Source organism: Misgurnus anguillicaudatus, chromosome 8, assembly GCF_027580225.2.
Source record: "Misgurnus anguillicaudatus chromosome 8, ASM2758022v2, whole genome shotgun sequence".
Classification (NCBI taxonomy): domain Eukaryota; kingdom Metazoa; phylum Chordata; class Actinopteri; order Cypriniformes; family Cobitidae; genus Misgurnus; species Misgurnus anguillicaudatus.
Window position 1 is genome coordinate 26454770 of NC_073344.2, and position 21510 is coordinate 26476279.

Sequence of the window (21510 nt, forward strand, 5' to 3'; positions counted from 1 at the left end):
CCCAACTGACTTCTTGACAAACATGATAAGCTAGCTACCACACGGCTTTAACTTGATCGCTAAAAGATGATTCAAAATAAAGCTACTACTTTTAGCTTTTTAATGAGTGTTTTGTTTTTAAATGACTAATATCCTACAAGATCTCAACACAAAAACAACACCAACATGAAAATTTACTCTGACCCATAAAAATAAAAAATGTCTCCTAACCTCAATGTTTTGTGTCTACTCAGCAAAATTACAATTGCAAATGAGTAAGCTATTAAAGGCTAACAGATTGATATCAAAATTGTACCACAGCGCCATGTAGTGTGTCTGGAATAAGCAGTGTGACAACCAACCCGTGAGACAACCAGCCCCGGTCTCCCCTAATGTTCCAAAAAATGTGGAGCATAGGCTATTATAATGTGATGTGTAAGATATAATGCTGAAAGGAGGATTTTACAAGATAAGATATACGAGTTAAAACAAGAATGGAGTTTGAAAGGAGTTTTGGGGGCATATGAGAAAATGAGGGAATGTAGCAAAGTTATATTTAAGTTTCTTAAGGACACATTGTTAAAATACAGTATTTAGCATCATTATTGTTATTAAATTTTTTTTGGATGATGAAATGTTCATGAAGCCCTGAAATTGCACATTCCGGTACAGTAGGTGGCGGTATGCACCTAAACAAGTTGGTTGCGATCCGCCAAAAAACAGAAAGAGAGAGAAGGCACAACATTGGCCATAGGTGTCGCTGTGACGCTGCGTTGCTCCAGCAGTAAATGCATAGAAGAAGATTCACTTTAGCTTTCGCTCTTTAAACATGAAATAGCAGCATGGATGGACGGACAACAGAGAACAGGAAAATAAATGCACGCATAGGTAACTATACTTTAACTCTTTATCATCATTTAAAGAGGTGTCCGTTTTTAATGCACTTTCATGTTAAAAAATAGTCATAGTTTGTAAATTATTTATTATCTTGTGTGTTGAACTAGACAACAAGAACATCGCAAACTGCATATTTACTGTAACTGTATTGTTGACTCGGACCGTGACCTTTCATTTAGAGTCAGACGAGCACTCCGCTGTTTGCGCAGATACAGCGTAGCATCTGCGCTGAAATAAATATTTAATGTAGACACGTTCTCCAAAAGTCTCATGTGAAGGTGGTGTTTACAGTCATCTGAACTTTAGTCTGTTGCTATTGAAGAATAGAGAGGAGAAGCGGAGGGAGGGAGAGGGGATTCCCCCGTTTAAATAAAATAATATTTTTCACTAATTAATAATTAGGATTATTAAATATCTACCATAATTATTTGTGATTTACATTATATTACTAGTTTTTGATGTTTAGAATTTACCATGCAGCCGCTTCACATAATGTTATAAATCATTTCAAAATTTTAATATAAAATCGTTTTATTGTTAATAATAATTGCAATTACAATATAATGGTAAACAATATACAATTATTATTTTGTAGTAATGGTGCAGCCCTATTTGCGGTCAAACCACACACATGCACATTATCAAAATTTATTTTCTATAGTTCAGATGGTGGTAATAAAATATTTCAACTACTCAGAGTTAAACTGTGTCAGAACAAATTAATCTTGAATTACTGGGAAAAAACCCAGAAAAACATAATGGTCTTTTCCCGAAACCTTCTACGTCGTTCTTAAGTTTTACCTTATCGTTAATACGTGTTTCCAGAAACGTTCCCAGTTAAAGAGCCACACAGATCCAAAATCGAAACTGACCTGTATTGCAGTGTGTCATGTAGCTGTCCATCAATTCAATTCAATTTTATTTATATAGCGCTTTTCACAAGTGTTAATTGTTGCAAAGCAGCTTTATATGAGAAGATGTAGAGGAGAACACAGAAAATCAATAGATAATATAAGAAGTAGAGATAGTGGTTAAACCGTACAAGCGAGCATATTAATAATGTAACGTATACAGTAAAGTGCTAAGTTAAGCCAAAGTTGGCTGACTCTCCCTGGGACGAAAAGAACCCCTAGGAAAAAACCCAATGGGAAAAACTCCTAGAAGGACAAAAACCCTTGGGAGGAATGAATATATATTTATATATATATATATAGATAGATAGATAGATAGATAGATAGATAGATAGATAGATAGATACTGTAGGGATAGGAGGCGGGTAAGCGAATTAAACTGGTTTAGCTGGTGGTCGTTGGTTGGGCATCGGCTGGTCATCACGTTGAAGGACAGCCAGTGGATAAGTGGTGCGATGATCTTCACAGCAACAGGAACTGGGTCTGTTTGTCTCATTGTCCTCGTGGTCGAGGACAAGACAGGGAGAGAAAAACAGAATTCTATTAGCGTAGGGGCCGTTCGCATGTAATGCAAGTGTTAAACATTACAGTGGTTCAAGTCAGCTCGGTTCCAGACAGGCTAACTATTGCGGCAATAGTATATTACCCATATGAGGTATGTGAGTGCTTTGTTCTAGACAAACTAACTACTGCGGGAAAAGTACATTTACTGGACATTTTATGTGAATGCTTTGTTAAAGAAGAATGTCTTAAGTTTAGATTTAAATTGATCGACTGTGTCTGATACTCGAACATTATTTGGTAAATCATTCCAGAGCTTAGGGGCTAAGTAGGAAAAGGATCTACCACCTTTAGACACTTTTGATATTCTAGGGATAATTAAGAGACCAGAATTTTGTGAGCGCAGTTTACGTGATGGATTGTATTCTGATAGTAGTTCTTTAATATACGAGGGCGCTAGGCCATTTAAGGCTTTGTAGGTGATTAGTAATATTTTAAATTGTATGCGATATTTAACTGGTAGCCAGTGTAAAGATGCCAGAATTGGACTGATGTGGTCATACTTTTTAGATCGAGTAAACACTCTTGCGGCTGCGTTTTGAACCAGCTGTAGCTTGTTTACCTGATTTGCATGGCATGCCCTGAGTAGCGAGTTACAATAGTCTATTCTAGAGGTCATAAAAGCATGGATAAGCTTTTCTGCGTCTGATGCAGACAGCATATAGCGTATTTTTGAGATATTTCTAAGATGGAAGAATGCTGTGCGGCAGACGTTGGCGATATGACTATCGAAAGATAGATTGCTGTCGAACATTACGCCTAAATTCTTAACCGTGGAAGATGGCACCACCGTGCAGCCATCTATGGGCAACTTGTAATCTGACATATTATGTTTGTAGCGATTCGGTTCAATAATAAGTATCTCTGTCTTATTGGAGTTAATCAATGTTGTTTACATCAATGTAAACAATGTGCAAAGTAGTTGAACCAAAAAGTGCACGATTAATAAAGTTATTGGCTTCTAAAGTAGGGAGTCGACTCTGAATTGCTGAAACAGTCATATGGATTGAATCTCCTGCCTGACTTTATCCACGTCACACGAACACTTCCACGTCACACGAGATATTAATCTCCGCCTAAAGCCTTGCCTCCTTGAAGAAATGTGCGGCACTCATAACGCTCACTGCATATAGAAAATAAATTCTATTTTATTTATATAGCGCTGACTCCCCGGGGTTGAAAAACTCCTGACTTTTTAGCTAGGAGGGAAAAAAATCCTAGGAGGAAAAAAACATTGGGGTGTGTGTGTGTGTGTGTGTGTGTGTGTGTGTGTGTGTGTGTGTGTGTGTGTGTGTGTGTGTGTGTGTGTGTGTGTGTGTGTGTGTGTGTGTGTGTGTGTACGTTATATATATTTCTTTATTTATATGATATAAACGGTATGTAAACGGATAAGGAGATTTAATGGGTTCGGTCGGTGGTCGTTGGTCAGGAATCGGCTGTGCATTACGTTGAAGGGCGGCCAGTAGATCAGTGGTGTGATGACCTCTACGGCAGCCAGAACTGGGTCTCTTTGTCTCGTATTCGGGTTCGAGGATGAGACAGGGAGAGAGAAACAAAATCCTATTAGCGTAGGGGCCGTGCGCATGTAATGCAAGTGTCATACAGTGTTGTGTTTTAATATATGCTCGGTTCAGGCTAGACAGGCTAGCTATTGTGGCACTGTTATATTACCCAGACGAGTTATGTGAATGCTTTGTTCCGTACAAGCTAACTGTTGCGAGATAAGTATAAATTATGGAAATGGAAATAAGTCTTTGGGCTTTATTGTGTTATCCCTGACTATTTATGTATTTTAATGTATGACTCGGAGTACTGTTTCATATTTTTATATTTAAGTGGTCAAATAAAATCAATCAATAAAATCAAAATCAATTACTAGACAAATTATGTGAATGTTTTGTTAAAGAGAAAAGTCTTATGTTTAGATTTAAAGTGATCGACTGTGTCTGATTCTGAGACATCAGTTGGCAAATCATTCCAGAGCTTAGGGGCTAAGTAGGTAAAGGATCTACCACCTTTAGACACTTTTGATATTTTAGGGATAATTAAGAGACCAGATATAGATATAATTAAATGAGAGACAAATATACTGCCTAGAGTAAGGCACTAATAATAAATTTATCTGATAGGATTATCAAAGTTGTAAGCAAAATATAATATATTGCAAAAGGTTTTGAGACACCCCTCCAAATTAGGGGTTGGGCTTTGCCCCTTAGTTCCAGTGAAAGGAACTCTTAATGCTTTATCATACCAAGACATTTTGGACAAGTTCATGCCCCTTCCTGTTCCACCATGGCTGTGCACAAAGCAAAAATGCTTTTAGAAGAATGTTAAAAAATTCCCATACGCACACCTAAACCTTGTAGAAAGTCTTCCAAGAAGAGTTGAAGCGGTTATAGCTGCAAAGGGTGGGTCAACATCATATTAAACCCTATGGATTTATTCAAGTTCATGTGCATATAAAGGCAGGTGTCCCATAACATCAAATCGTATTATAGAAACATTGGAGCTCTGTGGCTTTCTGATATTATTTGGTATTTAGTATGTATGTGTTTTATATGATCAAATGTTTTTTTCTGTAAAGCTGCTTTGCAACAATGCAAAATTGTAAAAGTTTTTTACAAAACTGTAAAAAAAGATACAATTCTCTAAATTCATTAAATACGTTTTTGACAATTGAATGTTTATTTTAGATGTGATGGAAGTAAAAGAGGAACCTCGGGACCTAAATGAAGTAGAGGAGAGACTACAGAAACCTCATGATATCATCACTGAAGAACAATCTTCTGATTGCTTACAAATATCAACTGAGAAGAGACAAACCAAACATTCTGTCAGTTCCTGTCAACATGGACACCACAGTGATGACGTGAGCAATAACAATAAAGAGAGATGTCACACGTGCCACCAGTGTGGAGAAAGTTTTATACATAAAGACGACCTTGAGTCTCATGCAAGTATTCACACCGGAGAGAATCCGTACAAATGTCCTCAATGTGAAAAGAGTTTTGCACATAGAGGACTTCTTAGGAATCACATAAAAATTCACACTGGAGAAAAGTATTTTATCTGCCCTCAGTGTGGAAAGAGATTTATAAGTTCAGGTAATCTTTATAGACATTTGAGAAGTCACACTGGAGAGAAGCCGTACACCTGCTCTCAGTGTGGAAAGAGTTTTACAGAGAAAACATACCTTGAGCGTCACTTACCAGTGCACACCGGCCAATGGCCTCTTACTTGCCTTCAATGTGGAAAGGGTTTCACAAAAGCAGGAAATCTTAGAATTCACCAGCGATCTCATTCTGAAGATAAACCATTCAACTGTAATCAGTGTGGAAAGGCTTTCAAACAAAAAGGAAACCTTCAGACTCATATAAAAACTCACACCGGAGAGAAGCCGTACAAATGTCCTCAGTGTGAAAAGAGTTTCAGCCGGAAAGGACACCTTAAGGATCACATAACAATTCACACTGGTTACAGACCTTTCACGTGTCCTCAGTGTGGAAAGGGTTTTAGAGAGAAAAGATACCTTGAGCGTCACTTACCAGTGCACACTGGCGAGTGGCCTCTCACTTGCCTTCAATGTGGAAAGGGTTTTACAAAAGCAGGAAGTTTCAAAATTCACCAGCAATCTCATTCTGGAGAAATATTGTTCAACTGTGATCAGTGTGGAAAGGCTTTCAAACAAAAATGCAGCTATAAAACTCATCTAAAAACTCACACCGGAGAAAAGCCTTACAAATGTCTTCAGTGTGAAAAGAGTTTCAGACGGAAAGGACACCTTAAGGATCACATAACAATTCACACTGGTTACAGACCTTTCACGTGTCCTCAGTGTGGAAAGGGCTTCACAAAAAAAAGACTCCTGAATGATCACATAAAACACCATTTAAATATACAAAGTGTATGAGTTATATATATATATATGTATTTATATATAGCTCTAAATTGAGAGAAATAGGAAGAAAAATAATAATAAATAATATTAATGATAATAAAATATAAATTTTCTCTCCCCATACAGGGGATGGTCACACCACTTACTGAACTTCTACAAAACTTCTCCCAAGTCCTGAGGGGGGAGACAGTTTATTAAGGAGTTCAATATTAAGATGGTTTATTCACACTGTCCATTCTACGACTACCATTAGCTTTAGTGGCTCACCGGAAGTCTTACACAAAGGAGCTCAAAGATGGTGATGCCCAGATTTATGTCAAAAATAAGGTGTGGATAGTATGTTTGAGAATAGAACTTTAATAAAATGCTATTGTTATCATTTATAATTTTTTCAGCAACACAAACTACATTTATACAAATATGCAATTATATATTAGGCCTAGAGCCTATATTTCTGCATCTGTACCTGTGTAGCTAATGGACTTCAACTCAATCGAATATTTTCCAAACTAATCTTACATGTGAGTATAAATCCAGACAATTTTGGAGAATTACTAAATGTCCTTGTTGTAAGTAAATTAAAAGTCAGCTTTAAGAAAACAGCAGATGTCTATTAACAAAAGTAAAAGTTGGCACGCACGCACGCACAATTTTGTTCAAAGTTAAATGAACATTAAACATTTACAGGTCTTTGTCTTTATAGAGTAAAACTGCAAGAACAGCATCAAGCAAAACATTCTGGGAAACAAAATCTGAAGCAAAAAAACAGAAAAAGGTTGATGATGATTTCTGGTTCCCAGAATGCTTTGCATGAGGCTGTTGTTGTATGGTTTTGTTCTGTAAAGATAAATACTTGTTGATATTTAACATTTATTTAACTTTGAACAAATTCTTGCCAGTAAATAACATAAATGTAAATCTATGGTAAATTACCGGCAACCCAGCTGCAATAACATTGTAATTTCTACCGAATTTTTTTACAGTGTATATATATTATATGTGTACACACACACACACGCGCACACACACACACACACACACACACACAGGTAGAGCTCAGAAAGACTAATTTTGGAAATGGAACAAGGAAGACGGGTTCATGGAGGGAGAAGGGTGGCAGGTAGTGGCCTGATGCTAGAGAGAGGCAGGATTAGACCCTCAATTATCTGTTCGAATTACAGTATGTACTTTTAGTTTCTACCTTTTATTTGTCATTACTGTAATTCCGTAAATTACTCCAGACTACTGAAGGAAACTGCTAATTTTCATTTACCTTAAAGAATTATGTTCTAAAAATGTAAATAAATCATGTAAAAGAATGTCACTCTTTTCTTTGAAGAAAACATTACTTTGTATGAAGTCACTGAAATGGTTGAAACTGTAAAGATTAAAAAGTTTGTATTTTCTCTTTGAGTTGGGGTTAGAGTTGGGGTTTGGGTTAGGATGTCATTTTTATATAACAAAAAGTTGTTCTAACCCTAAACCCAAGCGAAAATGGTAAAAAAATAGCAAAAAAATTGAGAAACCAATAAATAAAACGACAATAAAAGATGCCCCGTTTAAGTGAATGGAAAGGACTTGCGTATAATATGCACGCCAAAGTGGAATTTGGCGCATGTATTGCACGAGTTTTACACTTCGTGCTATTTATACGCATTTTCAAGAGACTGGGCTGGAAACATAGAATACATTACATACAGACATAAATACACATACACTTAATGAGTCAAGATACTCAATTATTGCACTTTACTCTTAAAAGGCTGGTGGACAATTGACTTTAAAATTCATTTCATCAAATAATTTTATTCAGTTGAATTTTATTTCTAAAGTGCTTTCAATTTTTTTTTCAAACTCTGGCCAATCAGCTGCATCCCATACAATCCTCTAGGGCTGTTAATGGCTAAAAACCCATCTCTTCAGAGAACACTTCACATGAAAATGTTGAATACTAATTCTTTACTAAAAAAAACAGCAATTCCCTAACATTAGATCCAACAGGTGATCTAGCAATTGTTGAAACTTTCCACATTCAAAATCATGTAGTAGGCCTATACTTTAGTAGTTTCGATAGTATACTGTATTAGAAATCCTGCTGTAGATGTTATATTATTTTTGAACACTATCATAGTAAAACATTAAAGTATACTACTGTATTTACTACAGTACAGAATATGAGTGCATTATAGTGAATACTACAGAACACTATAGAATAAATGTTAGTAATTACTATATACAGTACTACTACAGAATGGCACCATTGTCCGTTTTTATATTGCAACCTTTTGATGGATTGCTTTATTGTTTTTCTTTTTTTTTGTGAGTTGCTAAAACCATCCATAATCCCAAATGTAACCTAAATTTCAGCATAAAAATAATCAGTAATATGCAGGCATTAAAGAGTTTATGAAAGGTACAACTCAAAGTGAAGAACCTGGAAAAATAATGTTTAGAAGAATATAGAGCCCAAATAAATATCCATTCCGTCCAAAATGAAGAGGATTTCTAAATGGTGTCCAGATTATCCAGAAATGTCGCAGAATGTAGTGCATCTATACGTCCATAACTATAATCCACCAGGGAATCTCGCCCATTTCCAACACTGTATAAATCCAAATCGCTTCTATTTACAATATAGATAATACTGCAGATATCCAGCGCATTGTTTCAGTTCTTCAGTGTCAACCAAAGAGATTTGATTTGGGTCTTAATGGATTCGAAATCTCTTCTTTGTCAAATCTATCCACGATAGAAGTGCTGTGAACTATCTGCGTCCGCGTCCGGATTCTGTGAAGACTCGGTTTCATTTTAGTAAAGGAAGATTTCCTGCGGAGAGGTTTTTGCTTAGTCAACGCGCCACTTTCACGCGCGTCCTCTTCGCTGTGGTTTGGTGGTTTAAGTGGTCTGAAATTGGCCTGAATAATTCTTGACAGTCTCCAGCGACTCGCGTCTTCAGTGTTCGCGTTTTCTGCGTCACTGTCAACACCACACGCACCCACAATGTCGAGAATGTTTTGCGCAAGGTCGCTTTTCAGGTACTGACACGCTTTTTTCCCATTGAAATCTCGAGCCTCTACATCGGCGTCAAACGCTCCGACTAATAATTTCACCACCTCGATATGATTGTGCATCGCCGCCAAATGCAGAGGCGTGTAACCTGCGCTGGAACGCGCATTAACGTTTATGGCCACTTTATGTTCTTTGGCAAAGTTGACAAGCATTACAATGAGTTCATGTTTCCCGACCTTTGCAGCCCAGTGCAGACAGGTGAAACCAGTAACGAAATCTTTTCTGTTTATGAGTGTGGGATCGCTGACGAGCAGCCGGTAGAGACTCTCCCACTGTCCGTCAGATGCGCACATCATCCACTCGTGTTCCAGCGGCTCCAGCGTCACGGCCGATGTCTCGTCATCAGCACGAGAGTCGATGTCTTTACATCTGCCAGAAAGATTGATAGAATTTCTTTGCGCTAAGCTGCGACGAATCTGTGGTGAGCTTGTCATCAAAACATCGACAGTGTTCTCGCGGTTGTTCTTTGGAGTGTTGCTTCTGGAGTCCGATGGATATTTATCTGTCTGATTACGAATTGATCCTTCAGATGCCCCGGGACTCTTCACTTCACGACTTGTTGTTTTCTGCGAACTTGATGCATCTGACACTGTTACGTAAATATCGGGTCTTGGACCTTTATCTGATCCACGTATCTGACTTTTTTTCAGACTCTGCTTTGATTTTCGATGAGTTGTTGTGCTTGAATTGCCCATGTTTGTTCAAACGATACATTTGTTGTGCTGTTCACACCCTCTTAAAACCTGACAGAAATATCCGGTTTTGATTTTGAAGTTGTGTAACCTGAGATAGGTAATTTACCTCCGCAACTTTGAAGTCATTTGCTTTTTTCGTGACATTTCCTCGACATTCTTTTTTGCTTATTTACCGAGACATCCATGACTCGATTAAATTAATTTGTAAGCAAGCGTATTTTTTTCCAGTTCATTTTTTCCACTTTAACGAAGGCCACTTGCCGATGATCAACTCTCTTGCCACATTTGCAAGATTTTCTGTAAAAATGATCCAGTGAATCCACGTTTTTCAAGCGTCATGCATTCCCTTATAAAACAGAAAACTGCTTCGATCGCCATCTAAAGCATTTACTAGCCTACACTTAAATATCGTCTCTGTAACTCAACTGTCACGGGCTAATAATAGGCTAACTATTTAATCAAACAATAGTGCGAGCGTGTCCTTTAATCTGCTTTATTCTTCAACCACCCTCCTTCTTGGGTTAGTAATGCTGTTTTATCGCCAGGCGAACGAAACCTTTTAAAGGTTGAAACTGAAGTCCGTTTTACGCCATGTTGGATCACTTGATATTTTTGTAACATGGTAGGCCTACATTCAAACTTGAGCCAACATGGATGTTTGTTTCATTATATACATTGTGTTTTTAAGCAGTTAAGAGTGAGGGGAAGACATTTAGACGGGCTGCACGATTGCAGTATTGTATATACATTTTTACATATAAGATTTTCTTTTATTTTCACATGTATGTGTGTATTTATATATACATAATTACACAAATATATTATGCAAACCTTAACTTTTATTTTGATATCATGATTAACCACCCAACCAAATTTAAAATGAGTTATCAAAATGTTTTCATTGTGAAAATACAATAAGTTATCAAAATCTTAGTCAGCATTGTCTCCTCCCAGGCCGTGTCTGGGGCAATTAAGAATTACACAGTTTACAGTTGTGCTTTGTTTCAGCAATACATTTTTATCATTTATAATGTGGTTAGAAACAATTTTAAAGATTGACTTTACAGGGATTGCCATCCAAAAATGTACTAACCTAGTAGTTATAAAGTAAGTACTATGTTTTTTTTTTGTTAATCTTGTTAAACTACATCGTAGCTCTGTGTTTTATTTTGAAGTAGTTCAGTTTCTGTAGGTTTTTGTAAATTTGATTGTTTAATAGCACCTGAACTGGCACAAACAATAGATTGAAATTTAAAACGAAGTCCAACATTTCTGTTTAATATATTGTACACATTTTGAAATGTTTCTCTTATACTTCAAAACCCTAGTAGGTTTTGATGTTATGGTCTTGATGCAGTAATTAATCTTGATGTGTATGATCTCATTGTAAAGCGTCACCCATGTAAATAACACAAGTTAATTCCCGTTCTGTTCATTCCTCCACTGATTTCTGAAATAAAAACAACTGAAATACATAATTGAAATTGTACCAAAATGAACTATTGCTGTAAAGAATAATGAAAAAAAAACTATTAAAAAGTTTTTAAAAAATGCGCGAACATGAGTAAAAAAACTCAATTCACTCACATTTAAGTGACCAGGTTTTAATTGAAACATTGGTGCAACATCCTTTCAATGTCACATCACAGCATGACCTGTAATGTTCACAATATTTACAAAACTGCTGTTTGGGATATCTTAAAAAAATCAAATGAAACAATAAGAAATTATGGACTTTAACAAACTAACCCTAACAAGCCACGTCAAAGCTATCGAAAACGCAGAAAATCAAGTGCACAACATACTTTACAAAGTCAACTGCTGTAAAGTACATACTGGTGAGAAAATATATACTCAGATACATATTGAAAAACAATATTGACATCAGAAAGATTTGTAATACCAATCAAAAGAGCAAGCAAAGAGAAATGAAAATAAAATTGTGCACGTGGAACAAGCGCGCACACACACACACACACACACACACACAGAGAGAGAGAGAGAGAGAGAGGGAGAAAATGAAAGAAAAAGACTGGAGTAGAAATGGAGAAAGTTTTGGACAACACTGACCACATGAACACAAAATGCATTTGACCTTGAAGAGTTGGACTGAACACAGAGCTGCATTGCACTGACAACAGAGTCGACTTCACCAGCAGACGATACGAATGTGCTCTTACAAAGGGACCGTGTTTGTTATCTGGCTGTTAGAAGCTTGGATGGTTTCTCTGCACCTTTGACAAGATTTCAATTCCGTTGAATGTAAATATTGCACTTCATTTTGTAGTGAAATTTGCCATGCAGGCAGATAAAGTAGGAGAGAGAACGAACAGCTCACATCTGTTGTTGAAACTGACCTCATCTGACTGATGTGAGCTATGTGTCGCAAAATCCTACAAGTTTATAAAAAACATAATATATGTCATTTGAACATTGAGTTAGTGTTTTGCTATGACATTTTACATTCTGGCAGATTATTGATGTAGCATCATGTTTTATAGTCATTATATACAACCTGCCTGGATCCAAACACCAACACGGTAAAGGAGCCCAATTTCCCTTCCATTGTGCTGGAATTTTAACCATTACTTTTTGGCTAACCCCTTCTGGTGGTATATTGACGAAAAACAGCAAAACAAGGCAAAAACAAACTCGGACTCATCTGAGAACGTCAATCTGAATGATAACAGGTCTTTCCTGAGTCTGAAATCTACAGTTCATCTGTGATAATACAGCATTCAAACACAAAAACGCAAAAAACTGTAGAGTAACACTGGGCCATGAGGAATGAAAGGGTAAAAATATACAATGTCGTAACTGAATAATACTGACGTTTTTATATGTTCGCATATACAAATGTATAAGGCTGTGGCGGGTATGTGCGTAGGGTGGGGTCATATTATTGCAAAGTTTTACTAAATATGTCAAAGAAAAAGGGAATTGGGTACGTAATTTATAACACGTTATAAGGCCCCTTAGTATCCCTTTTGTTGGCCATTAGAGTATGAACGACACTGACAAAAGCACATTGGTTTCATTAATGCTGTAAGAGAAATACACAAATCTGACAACAACAACTGAACCAAAACAACACTATAGACAGAAATCATCTAGACAGAATTATTAAAGTATCGGCATATTAGTGTTTAGTGCTGGAAGACCCTGCAACACGCCCTTATTAGCTGGTGAAGTCCACTCCAACACGCACGCACGCACGCACACGCACACACACACAAAACACAACTCAAACTGAAGCTTACAAAAGTCTCAGGTTGACTCTTATTCATTGTAATGTCACAAGGCCTTATGAGCCAATGAGACATTTCTGCTTTGTGTTTTGTACAGCTGAAGATAAAGTGTGCATTGAGTTGGCTTGTACATACAGTATTTACATTTCTCCTTATGTTTTTGCCATTGAAATTTTTGAAATTTCTGTCATGTCTATATACACATTTGAAAACATATCAGAAATATTTGGACTGTCTGTGTTCTTAAAATGCAGGATTTCTTTTTCATTTTTTATATGTCTCCTTGTAGACTAGAAAAAAATAGGTCCTCAGCAAGTTGAATTTGCTGCCTTTTCTAATTGCCAGATCCAGCACCTGTCAGTCATTGGGTGAGGGCGGGGCCATGATGAGTGTAGCACCATGATCAGAAGTAGAGAAGAGAGACTGGCATCTGAACACTGCTGTTATCTGGAAATTTTTCTCCTCTTGGGTTTGGGAAGTTTGACCTGACGATCCGTGTGAACCTGCAAATTGACAAACAGCTGTTTCTGTACTGCACTGAATCCTCGCTCAGGCCATCAGTGATTTGCTAAAGTGTGTGAGATACTTACGGTTCCAGACATCTTGTCTAACTCACGAATCGCAGCTTCTAAATGATGATTTAGTTTTCCAGCCCTGTAAGAGAGAAAGACAGACAAAAAGCACATCACCTACACAACCCTTATCCATAAACATGTAACACACCAAAGTCAGAAAAATTTTTCCATACTTTGTCAATTTCAAAAAACTCGATTTCATTTGATTCTATTTTTCAAGATGGGTTACATTTCGAAACTTTTACACCGTGATATGGGCAGGGGGGTGTCTAGAGGGGGGCATGGGGTGGCACCAGCCCCCCCGGGACTATGATGGCCCCCCTGGTGCCCCCCTCCAATCTCATTGAGCCAGCTAGATTTACTGTCAACCTGAAAATGCCCACCGCACCATTGGACCAGTGTGCTGTCAATCACTGTTTGATTTGAGACAAGCACGAAGACGAAGCGAGCACAGTAGTTGCGCGTTTTTAAAACAGGAGGAAAGAGACACCACGACACTCATTGCACCATTGGACCAGTTGTCAATCACTGTTTGATTTGAGACTCGTGCGAACGCGAAGAAGGAGCGGGCGTCCCACCACACACTCAACACTGGCACAAATCAACACAAATCAAATAGATTTTTCATGATTACCATTTACATTTTATTTTACTATTTAAGGTGCAATTTGTAAGATATTTGCAGTAAAATGTCCAAAAACCACTAGGCCAGTGTTATATATTTTGTCCAGCTGATCAATATCTGTAACCATGACGTTAATATCCATGTGACCCTTTGTCACCGCCTTTACTGACGTAAAAACCACATAACAGTGGTCGAGTTCGAAAAAATAAAATGGCGGCCAAGGAAGCGACTGGAGCACAAATTTAGTGTAAATAAAGGTATATTTTCATTTCATTTCTAGCGAGAAATTAGTATTGTAGTTTTCAAATATGTGATTAGTTATCACAAAGGCGCTCTCTGTTTATATATCAAACACGCTGCCTTTGAAGTGCGTCGGAAAGCCTTTCTCTGAGCTGCCTTCATGCTTCTGAAGTCATTGCCTCATGAGGGAGCGAGGCAAGGCAACAAGTCACTGCTTTGAGTTTTCGGACACAGCCAGTGTCGTGGACAAATGCGGAACTATGCGTTAGCGCATGTCCGGCTACGCGCTTGCTTATGGATTTATGGATTACTCTTTACCGTCGCCGCTGGTTGTGTCAGCAAAGACAGCTCCCGTAAGCGTACGGGCCAACCAAACAACCCAAGAAGAGTTTGGAACAAAACGAGAAAAAGAATGAGGATCAATTTGGTGTTGCATTATCTGGGTGGAGAGAGCTTCGTGTCAACATTTAACTAGACAGAGATTCTAATCCTGCTTGTGTTTTACGCGATGGGTGAGTTGTTTTGATTAGTAACCCTTCAAAAAACGTATGCTATTATATTGATCAAAACAATAGTGTGTAGACTGTAATCAGCTTCCCACGGACGATATGCACATCAAGAGGTATTGTACAGCAATATAAATGGTCATTTTAAGACACTTCACAATGAGATTTGTACTGTAAATACGTTATGTGAAAAATCATTGTAGATTGTAAGTTGCTGTGTTAACCATCGAATTTGAACTAATACTATAACATCTATGACTAACAATTTCGTTTTGAACATCACATATAAACTTACATAATGAAATAAACAATGTCATCAAACGCAACATTTATAAGACTTGATTACCTTATCCGTCAACGTGATTTCTCGTTCGCGTCTGATTGATGGCCATCAGCGGTTGAGTTAAAGACTACAAATCACATAATTCCACGCTGCTTCAGAGCGTCATTAAACAACGCCATTTGATGTTATTGTGTTTTGGCGCCATCTAGTGGTAAAAATTCTACGTATTCCACTTTAAAACGGCTTCATTCGCTGTTGCAAGCGCTCAGCAGCGCCTCTCTCTCACGCGTGCACGCTTGCTTACTGCTGCGTGCAGAACCTCGACAGTGCCTCTCTTACATGACACTGAGTGAAGGAATTAATAGTTGGCAGCATTTTCCACCTGGGTTCCTTCGTGTACTTGTCTTTTCACGTAAACGTTAACAATCAACAGATGTTACTGACAGAGAAGACGGTTGATCGAGTATTATGACTTAACGAAAGGTTAGTAGTGTTTTCCCACATACACCAGTTCTCTGTGCACAAGCTCTCTCCCTCCCTATGGTGCGGTATGCGGCGCGCAAGCGCATAACAGTATTCTCTTATATTTTTGAATTTGCACTGAATTGTCTGCGCTATAAGCAATCTACAACTAAACTATCACTTTCAATTAAAATTAAAAGCGCTCATAACCACAACCAGATGAGAAGAGCAACCCTGCATGAGACACACAGGTAATCCGAAATCACCTCGTATCAGCTTTTCAATGTAAATGTATAGTGAGATTTTATCAGACAATGTCGCATTTAAATCAGGATTTTAGCAGTAGTTAAAGTAACAGCTGGTTGGATTAAACACGAGGTGTTATTGGGTCGTGTTTACTCACTATTTTAAACTCTTTCTTAATGTCTGACAAAAGAACAGATAATATGTAAAAATAGCATTCAGTTGTGTTAAAATACAATATAATAAACAATCATTTTCTACTAAGTCAAATCAGACAGAGTAGAAAAACACATTTTTAAGTAGGCTAATATTTTCCCAAACGGTCCTGATATGTCAGAACGTCGTTAACTAATACCAGCTACACGCAATGTAGATAGCCTACTTAAAGAATAGTTCACTTAATTTAAATGGTCATATACCTGGGCTTGTTTCGGGCCTGTGTGGGCTTCTTTCTTCTGCTGGGCACAAAAAGGAAAAGAGTTAAGAATGTCAGTAACCAAAATCAGTTGATGGATCCCATTGACTTCATATGTAGGAACAAAATAACATGTAGTCAATGGGGTTCATCAACTTTCCGGCCACTAAGATTCTTCAAAATATTTTATTTTGTGTTAAGCAGAAGAAAAACTCATACAGGTTTGAAACAACTTTAGGATGAGCAAATGATGACAATGTATTTAAAGTGAACTATTCTGGAACAGAACTGTGTTGTCTAATCCATGCAAAATACAAAAAATTAATACCATCTATATTAGAGCACGTGGCATTGCACAAGATTTTGGGAACCATGCTTAATATTTTCTAAACCAGTGGCCGGTTGCATAAACCTTTAAGACTAGTCTTAAAAGTTAGTCGTGAATTTTTTTCTTCAAGACTAATCATAACTGTTTTAAGTATGTTACATAGAAAGGTAGATTGGTCTAATTTAAATCCAAATAATAAGACTGATTAGCCCTAACTAATTGCTAGTTAGTCAGAATCATTCTTAAAACACAGTCTAATGTCACGGCTATGTTTTTGCAACCGGCCACCGTATTTATTTTCATTTGAATTTTTTGATTGGCCCCCCCTGACTGGTTCTTGGTCCCCCCTGCACCCCCCCATTTATAAAATCCTGGAATCGCCCCTGGATATGGGGTAAAGTTTATGACAAGGCCGCCCCGCCCCATGAGTTCAGTCGAATCCATGATACTTTAATACTTTAATAAATAATTGATGTAATAACTCATTGGTAATGTTTATCAAAACTCCAGCTCTTGATTACTTTAAGATTTTTGTTAAGATTAAGATCAAGATGCGTTTTGGTCAATCAGATCACAAGTGGACAAGAGAGACACATTTACATTTACACCTGGGGCCTGATGTATAAACGTTTCATACACACAAAATGGGCATAGAAATATGCGTATGCAATTTTCCATGCACATATCAGAATGTATAAAAAATAAACTAAATAAGTATGGATGCTCTAGAAATGATGAGGAGGTTATTAGTCTAGTATTTGTCATCTAATCATAAACAATATTGTAAAAAATTTAATAGCCTAAATTTAAAGGAACAGTATGTAGGATTGTGGCCAAAACTGGTATTGCAATCACAAAACTTGTGGCTAAAACAGAAAGATGGGTCTGTCTGCGGACCGCAAGAGAGAGGGGTATCTTAAAGGGGCGTAACTTTTAGCAGGGGGTGTAACTTTAAGTTGTCCTAGTTACACATAACCACGCGAGATGTCAGGACGAGATGTTGTCATTTTGTCTTCCTCTTCTGCCCGCATAGAGATACGGTGGCTAAAGGCGTTCCAAGCATCCTTATGTTTGTTCGTACCAATTTTAATGGATTTAAAGCCGACTGACGAACACCCTTTTCCCAAGAAATGGTTCGGCTACGACACATGTTAAGAAGTCACGCCAGGGGCTGAATTGGTTGACCGTTTCAGGTAAGCTAACTTCGCTAACATGTTGTTAGCCTAGATTTGTGAAGTCTGTTCTGAATACACTTAAGATCAGTAACGAGTAGTTAACATAATACAACAAATCTTGCATGATTTTTCATAGCCCACCTATATTTTTCATATTTACGATAGTAGATATTATGGTACATTAGAATCTTACAGTTAGCCTATTCCTGTAAGTTGTCGAGATTTCAAATGTCAGTTAATTAATTAATGACCTATTAAACGGCATAATAACCAGTGTTGGGGAAGTTACTGAAAATTAGTAATTAGTTACAGTTACTAGTAACTTCTTTTAAGAGTAACTGAATTACTCTACCAGTTACTGTATATCAAAAGTAATTAGTTACTTAGAAAAGTAACTTTTAAGTTACTTTTATGTCTTCTTTTTAAATGTAAATATGAACAGTACTGAACAGTCAAACAGTAAAATGATATGGACGGGCTATTTTACACGTAAGACTCTAATATATCACATACTGTAGGAGCCTATTTTGCTTTAGATTCAACCTTTGAATATTTTTGTTAGATATTATCTTAATATGTAAACTTAGTTTATTTATGTATATCATTTAGACCATTTAGACAAATATTCTGCATGTTTACAAAAATATATAATGTGTTAAAATTGTGTAGTGTCTCTTAAAAAATTTGGAGACAATTGTGTCAACATGTCATATTTTCTAAAATAAATTATAATTTTTCTGATTTCATATTTATTTTAATAAGTTAGAAACGTCTCCGCTGTGTCCTGCTGACAGGCGCGATGCGCGTGCAGCAGATGAGGCAAATCATGGGTTCTCCGAAAGTTAGACCGTCTCATTTCAGTTCTCTTTGCGAACTTCTGAACGCCTTGAAAGACCGAGTGCTCACCTTTTATCGCATGCTTAGTAGGGTGCAGCCCTTGAATTGGAACACAGCTTGTGAAGCTTGCCGCAGGGACTGCGCTCTTTGGTCATATATTGTTTGTTTTCTGTTGGATTTAAATGATACACAGGATTAAAGAAAGATATTTAATCAGAAAACGGAGTAGGCTACGTGGACTCTGTGTCAGACGGACACAGAGTGAGTGGATTGTTTGTTCGGATACGGAGAGACTGAAACTAAAACTAAAAGCGAGCTCACACATACTATGGAGTTTTAACACTGGTGTACAGCGCAGTGTGAATATTTTAGTGGAAACAACAATCGCGGATCGTTCTCTTCCATGAAGCCGATGTAAACATCTAAGAATATATGAACATTTCTTAGATTTATTACCTTTGTGGACTACAAAAAATGCAAGTTGATGTCATACTGCAATTGCTTGGTGAAGATAATTTACAAACACGAGACCGGATGGATTATGACTTGCGCACAATTTTTAAACAAAGGTATGTTGTCCCGTTTAGATTTTTCATGTTCATTCTATATGCACTGTCAGCTATGATGAAGTGTAATGAATCATTGCACTGCCAACTACGGTCCTGCGACGTCAGATATGTCTTGTCTATTTTTACAAAATAGAGTAACGCGAGTAACAAACTCATTTAAATTTCAGTAATTGTAATTACGTTACTTGATTTAAAAAAAATACTTCGTTACATCCTCGTTACTGCTAAAAGTAGTGGAGTTACAGTTACGCGTTACTCCCATCACTGATAATAACATTGAAGTTAAAGGTTAAGTGTACTACCGTCTCATTTTTAATGTATCTCTCTCTCTCTCAATTCTGTTTAAGTATGGGTGCCATTGTATATTCTCAATGTAAGTTTATTTTAAGTACAAATGTAAAATATGTTTATGGTTATTATTTTCACAGATGCATCGATGTGTAGTGATGCAGTGGACAACTTGTGAGGGCGATACCATCCAAATGCACATTAACTGTGATGCAGAAACACAATAGGAGGATCCATCTGCCTACACTTCAAAATCACAACTCAACCTGAAACAACCCGTATCTGTTATTGTAAAACAATGTGGCGGTTTTCCAGACCGGGCTTATCATGGTCCCTAACTAAAATGTATGTTTGAGCTACTGTAATTAAGAAAACACCTTGTACTGACACATCTCAACATATATCAGTGTCATTGTTTTTTCTCAAGATGCACACCAGTCTTGTTTTTGTAAGGTTTGTTTATAAAAACTAAAATGTCCTTATATAAGTGCTCAGTCCTGGTTTAATCTATTCTAAACCCTTGGTGACCAAACCTGTGTCCTGAGATCTACTATCCTGCAGAGTTCAGCTCCAACCCCATCAAACACATCTGAACCTGGCAATCAAGAATTTCAGGGCAACCTTAAAATTATAGTCAGGTGTGTTTGTTAAAGCTGGGTTAGAACTTAAATATGCGGGAGGGTAGATCTCCAGGAACAGGGTTGGTCACCCCTGATCTAAACAAAGGGTTTCCAAACTGTGTCCTGCAAAGTTTAGCTCTAAACCTAATCAAACTTCCTGGCAGGTGCGCTGATGTAAGTTAGAGCTAAACTCTTCAGGACACCGGCCCTCCAGGACCGACTTTGGGCACCCCTGCTAAACCCTGTCTGGGAAACTGCCCCAATCTGTTGAGCTGGCACCATTGTACATTACTGCTGCTGAGAAACAACCACATTTGTCAGCTCTACACAGGGTTGAAATTGTGCATTATTATTATAAAATGTATTCATGTGCATTTTACCAATACTGTACATGCATCAACAGCTTCCAGCTATACACTTGGGATCAGCTCCTGATGCCTCTCATAATGCTGTGTTATAATTTATTGCAGGGTTATCTTGCTGAAAGGATATTTTTATAAACCTTTACAATGTCACCAGATGTTCCATGTTGTGTATAGTTCTTTTTATAAACCTTTACAATGTTACCTGTTGTGAATAGTTATTTTTATAAAGCTTTACAATGTTACCTGTTGTGAATAGTTATTTTTATAAACCTTTACAATATCACCAGATGTTATCTGTTAGCCATTTCTTATAAAACCACGTTAGCTCTGTAGATTCCCATTAAATAGAATTAAGTCTTTGCAAGTTTGCAAATGGATTTCAACTTGGTTTAATACATATTAAACTGTCTAAGGTGCACATTTACTTAAAAAAATAAAAACAAAATCATCCTCACTGTGTAACAGTTCACGATTTAAATATTGGTATGCCTCGGTACTTTAATAATTTTAGGTTGGTAAATATGTCCATATATGCCGTATATGGCCATATTGTCTACACACGTTAACAATGAATGACGATGGATGAGACAATATAAGACCATCCGAGCGTCTTATGAAGCTTCCTCCGTGCCCTCAATTTAAAACATTTACGGCATTAACGTTATTTGTCATTACGCTAAAGTTGAAAGAGAGCTATAAACAATCTTCAAACTACTAAACT

The 21510-nt window shown here is 37.2% G+C and overlaps 3 protein-coding genes across 4 annotated transcripts in view; 1 reads left to right on the forward strand and 2 right to left on the reverse strand.

Annotated features, from left to right (window-relative positions):
• The first annotated feature begins 728 nt into the window (after nucleotides 1–728).
• On the forward strand, nucleotides 729–7113 carry LOC129451223 (uncharacterized). The gene is made up of 2 exons (XM_055214290.2): nucleotides 729–867; nucleotides 5042–7113. The coding sequence occupies exons 1-2, from the start codon at nucleotides 822–824 to the stop codon at nucleotides 6256–6258; spliced, it is 1263 nt and encodes a 420-aa protein (XP_055070265.2). The 5' UTR covers nucleotides 729–821; the 3' UTR covers nucleotides 6259–7113.
• A 919-nt stretch (nucleotides 7114–8032) lies between these two features.
• sowahcb (sosondowah ankyrin repeat domain family Cb) lies at nucleotides 8033–10358 on the reverse strand. Its single transcript, XM_055214291.2, has one exon. It carries the CDS (start codon nucleotides 10008–10010, stop codon nucleotides 8928–8930), a length of 1083 nt encoding a protein of 360 aa, XP_055070266.1. The 5' UTR covers nucleotides 10011–10358; the 3' UTR covers nucleotides 8033–8927.
• Nucleotides 10359–11598: 1240 nt separating this feature from the next.
• Nucleotides 11599–21510, reverse strand: part of mbd5 (methyl-CpG binding domain protein 5) — a 59651-nt gene continuing 49739 nt past the window's right edge. For both annotated transcript variants that reach the window (XM_055214288.2, XM_073870613.1), the window contains exons 9-10: nucleotides 13849–13912; nucleotides 11599–13761 (exon numbers count right to left, since the gene is read on the reverse strand). In XM_055214288.2, coding sequence (XP_055070263.2) covers nucleotides 13702–13761; nucleotides 13849–13912 — 124 coding nt within the window. In that variant the 3' untranslated portion in view covers nucleotides 11599–13701. The remainder of the gene's footprint in view (nucleotides 13762–13848; nucleotides 13913–21510) is intronic.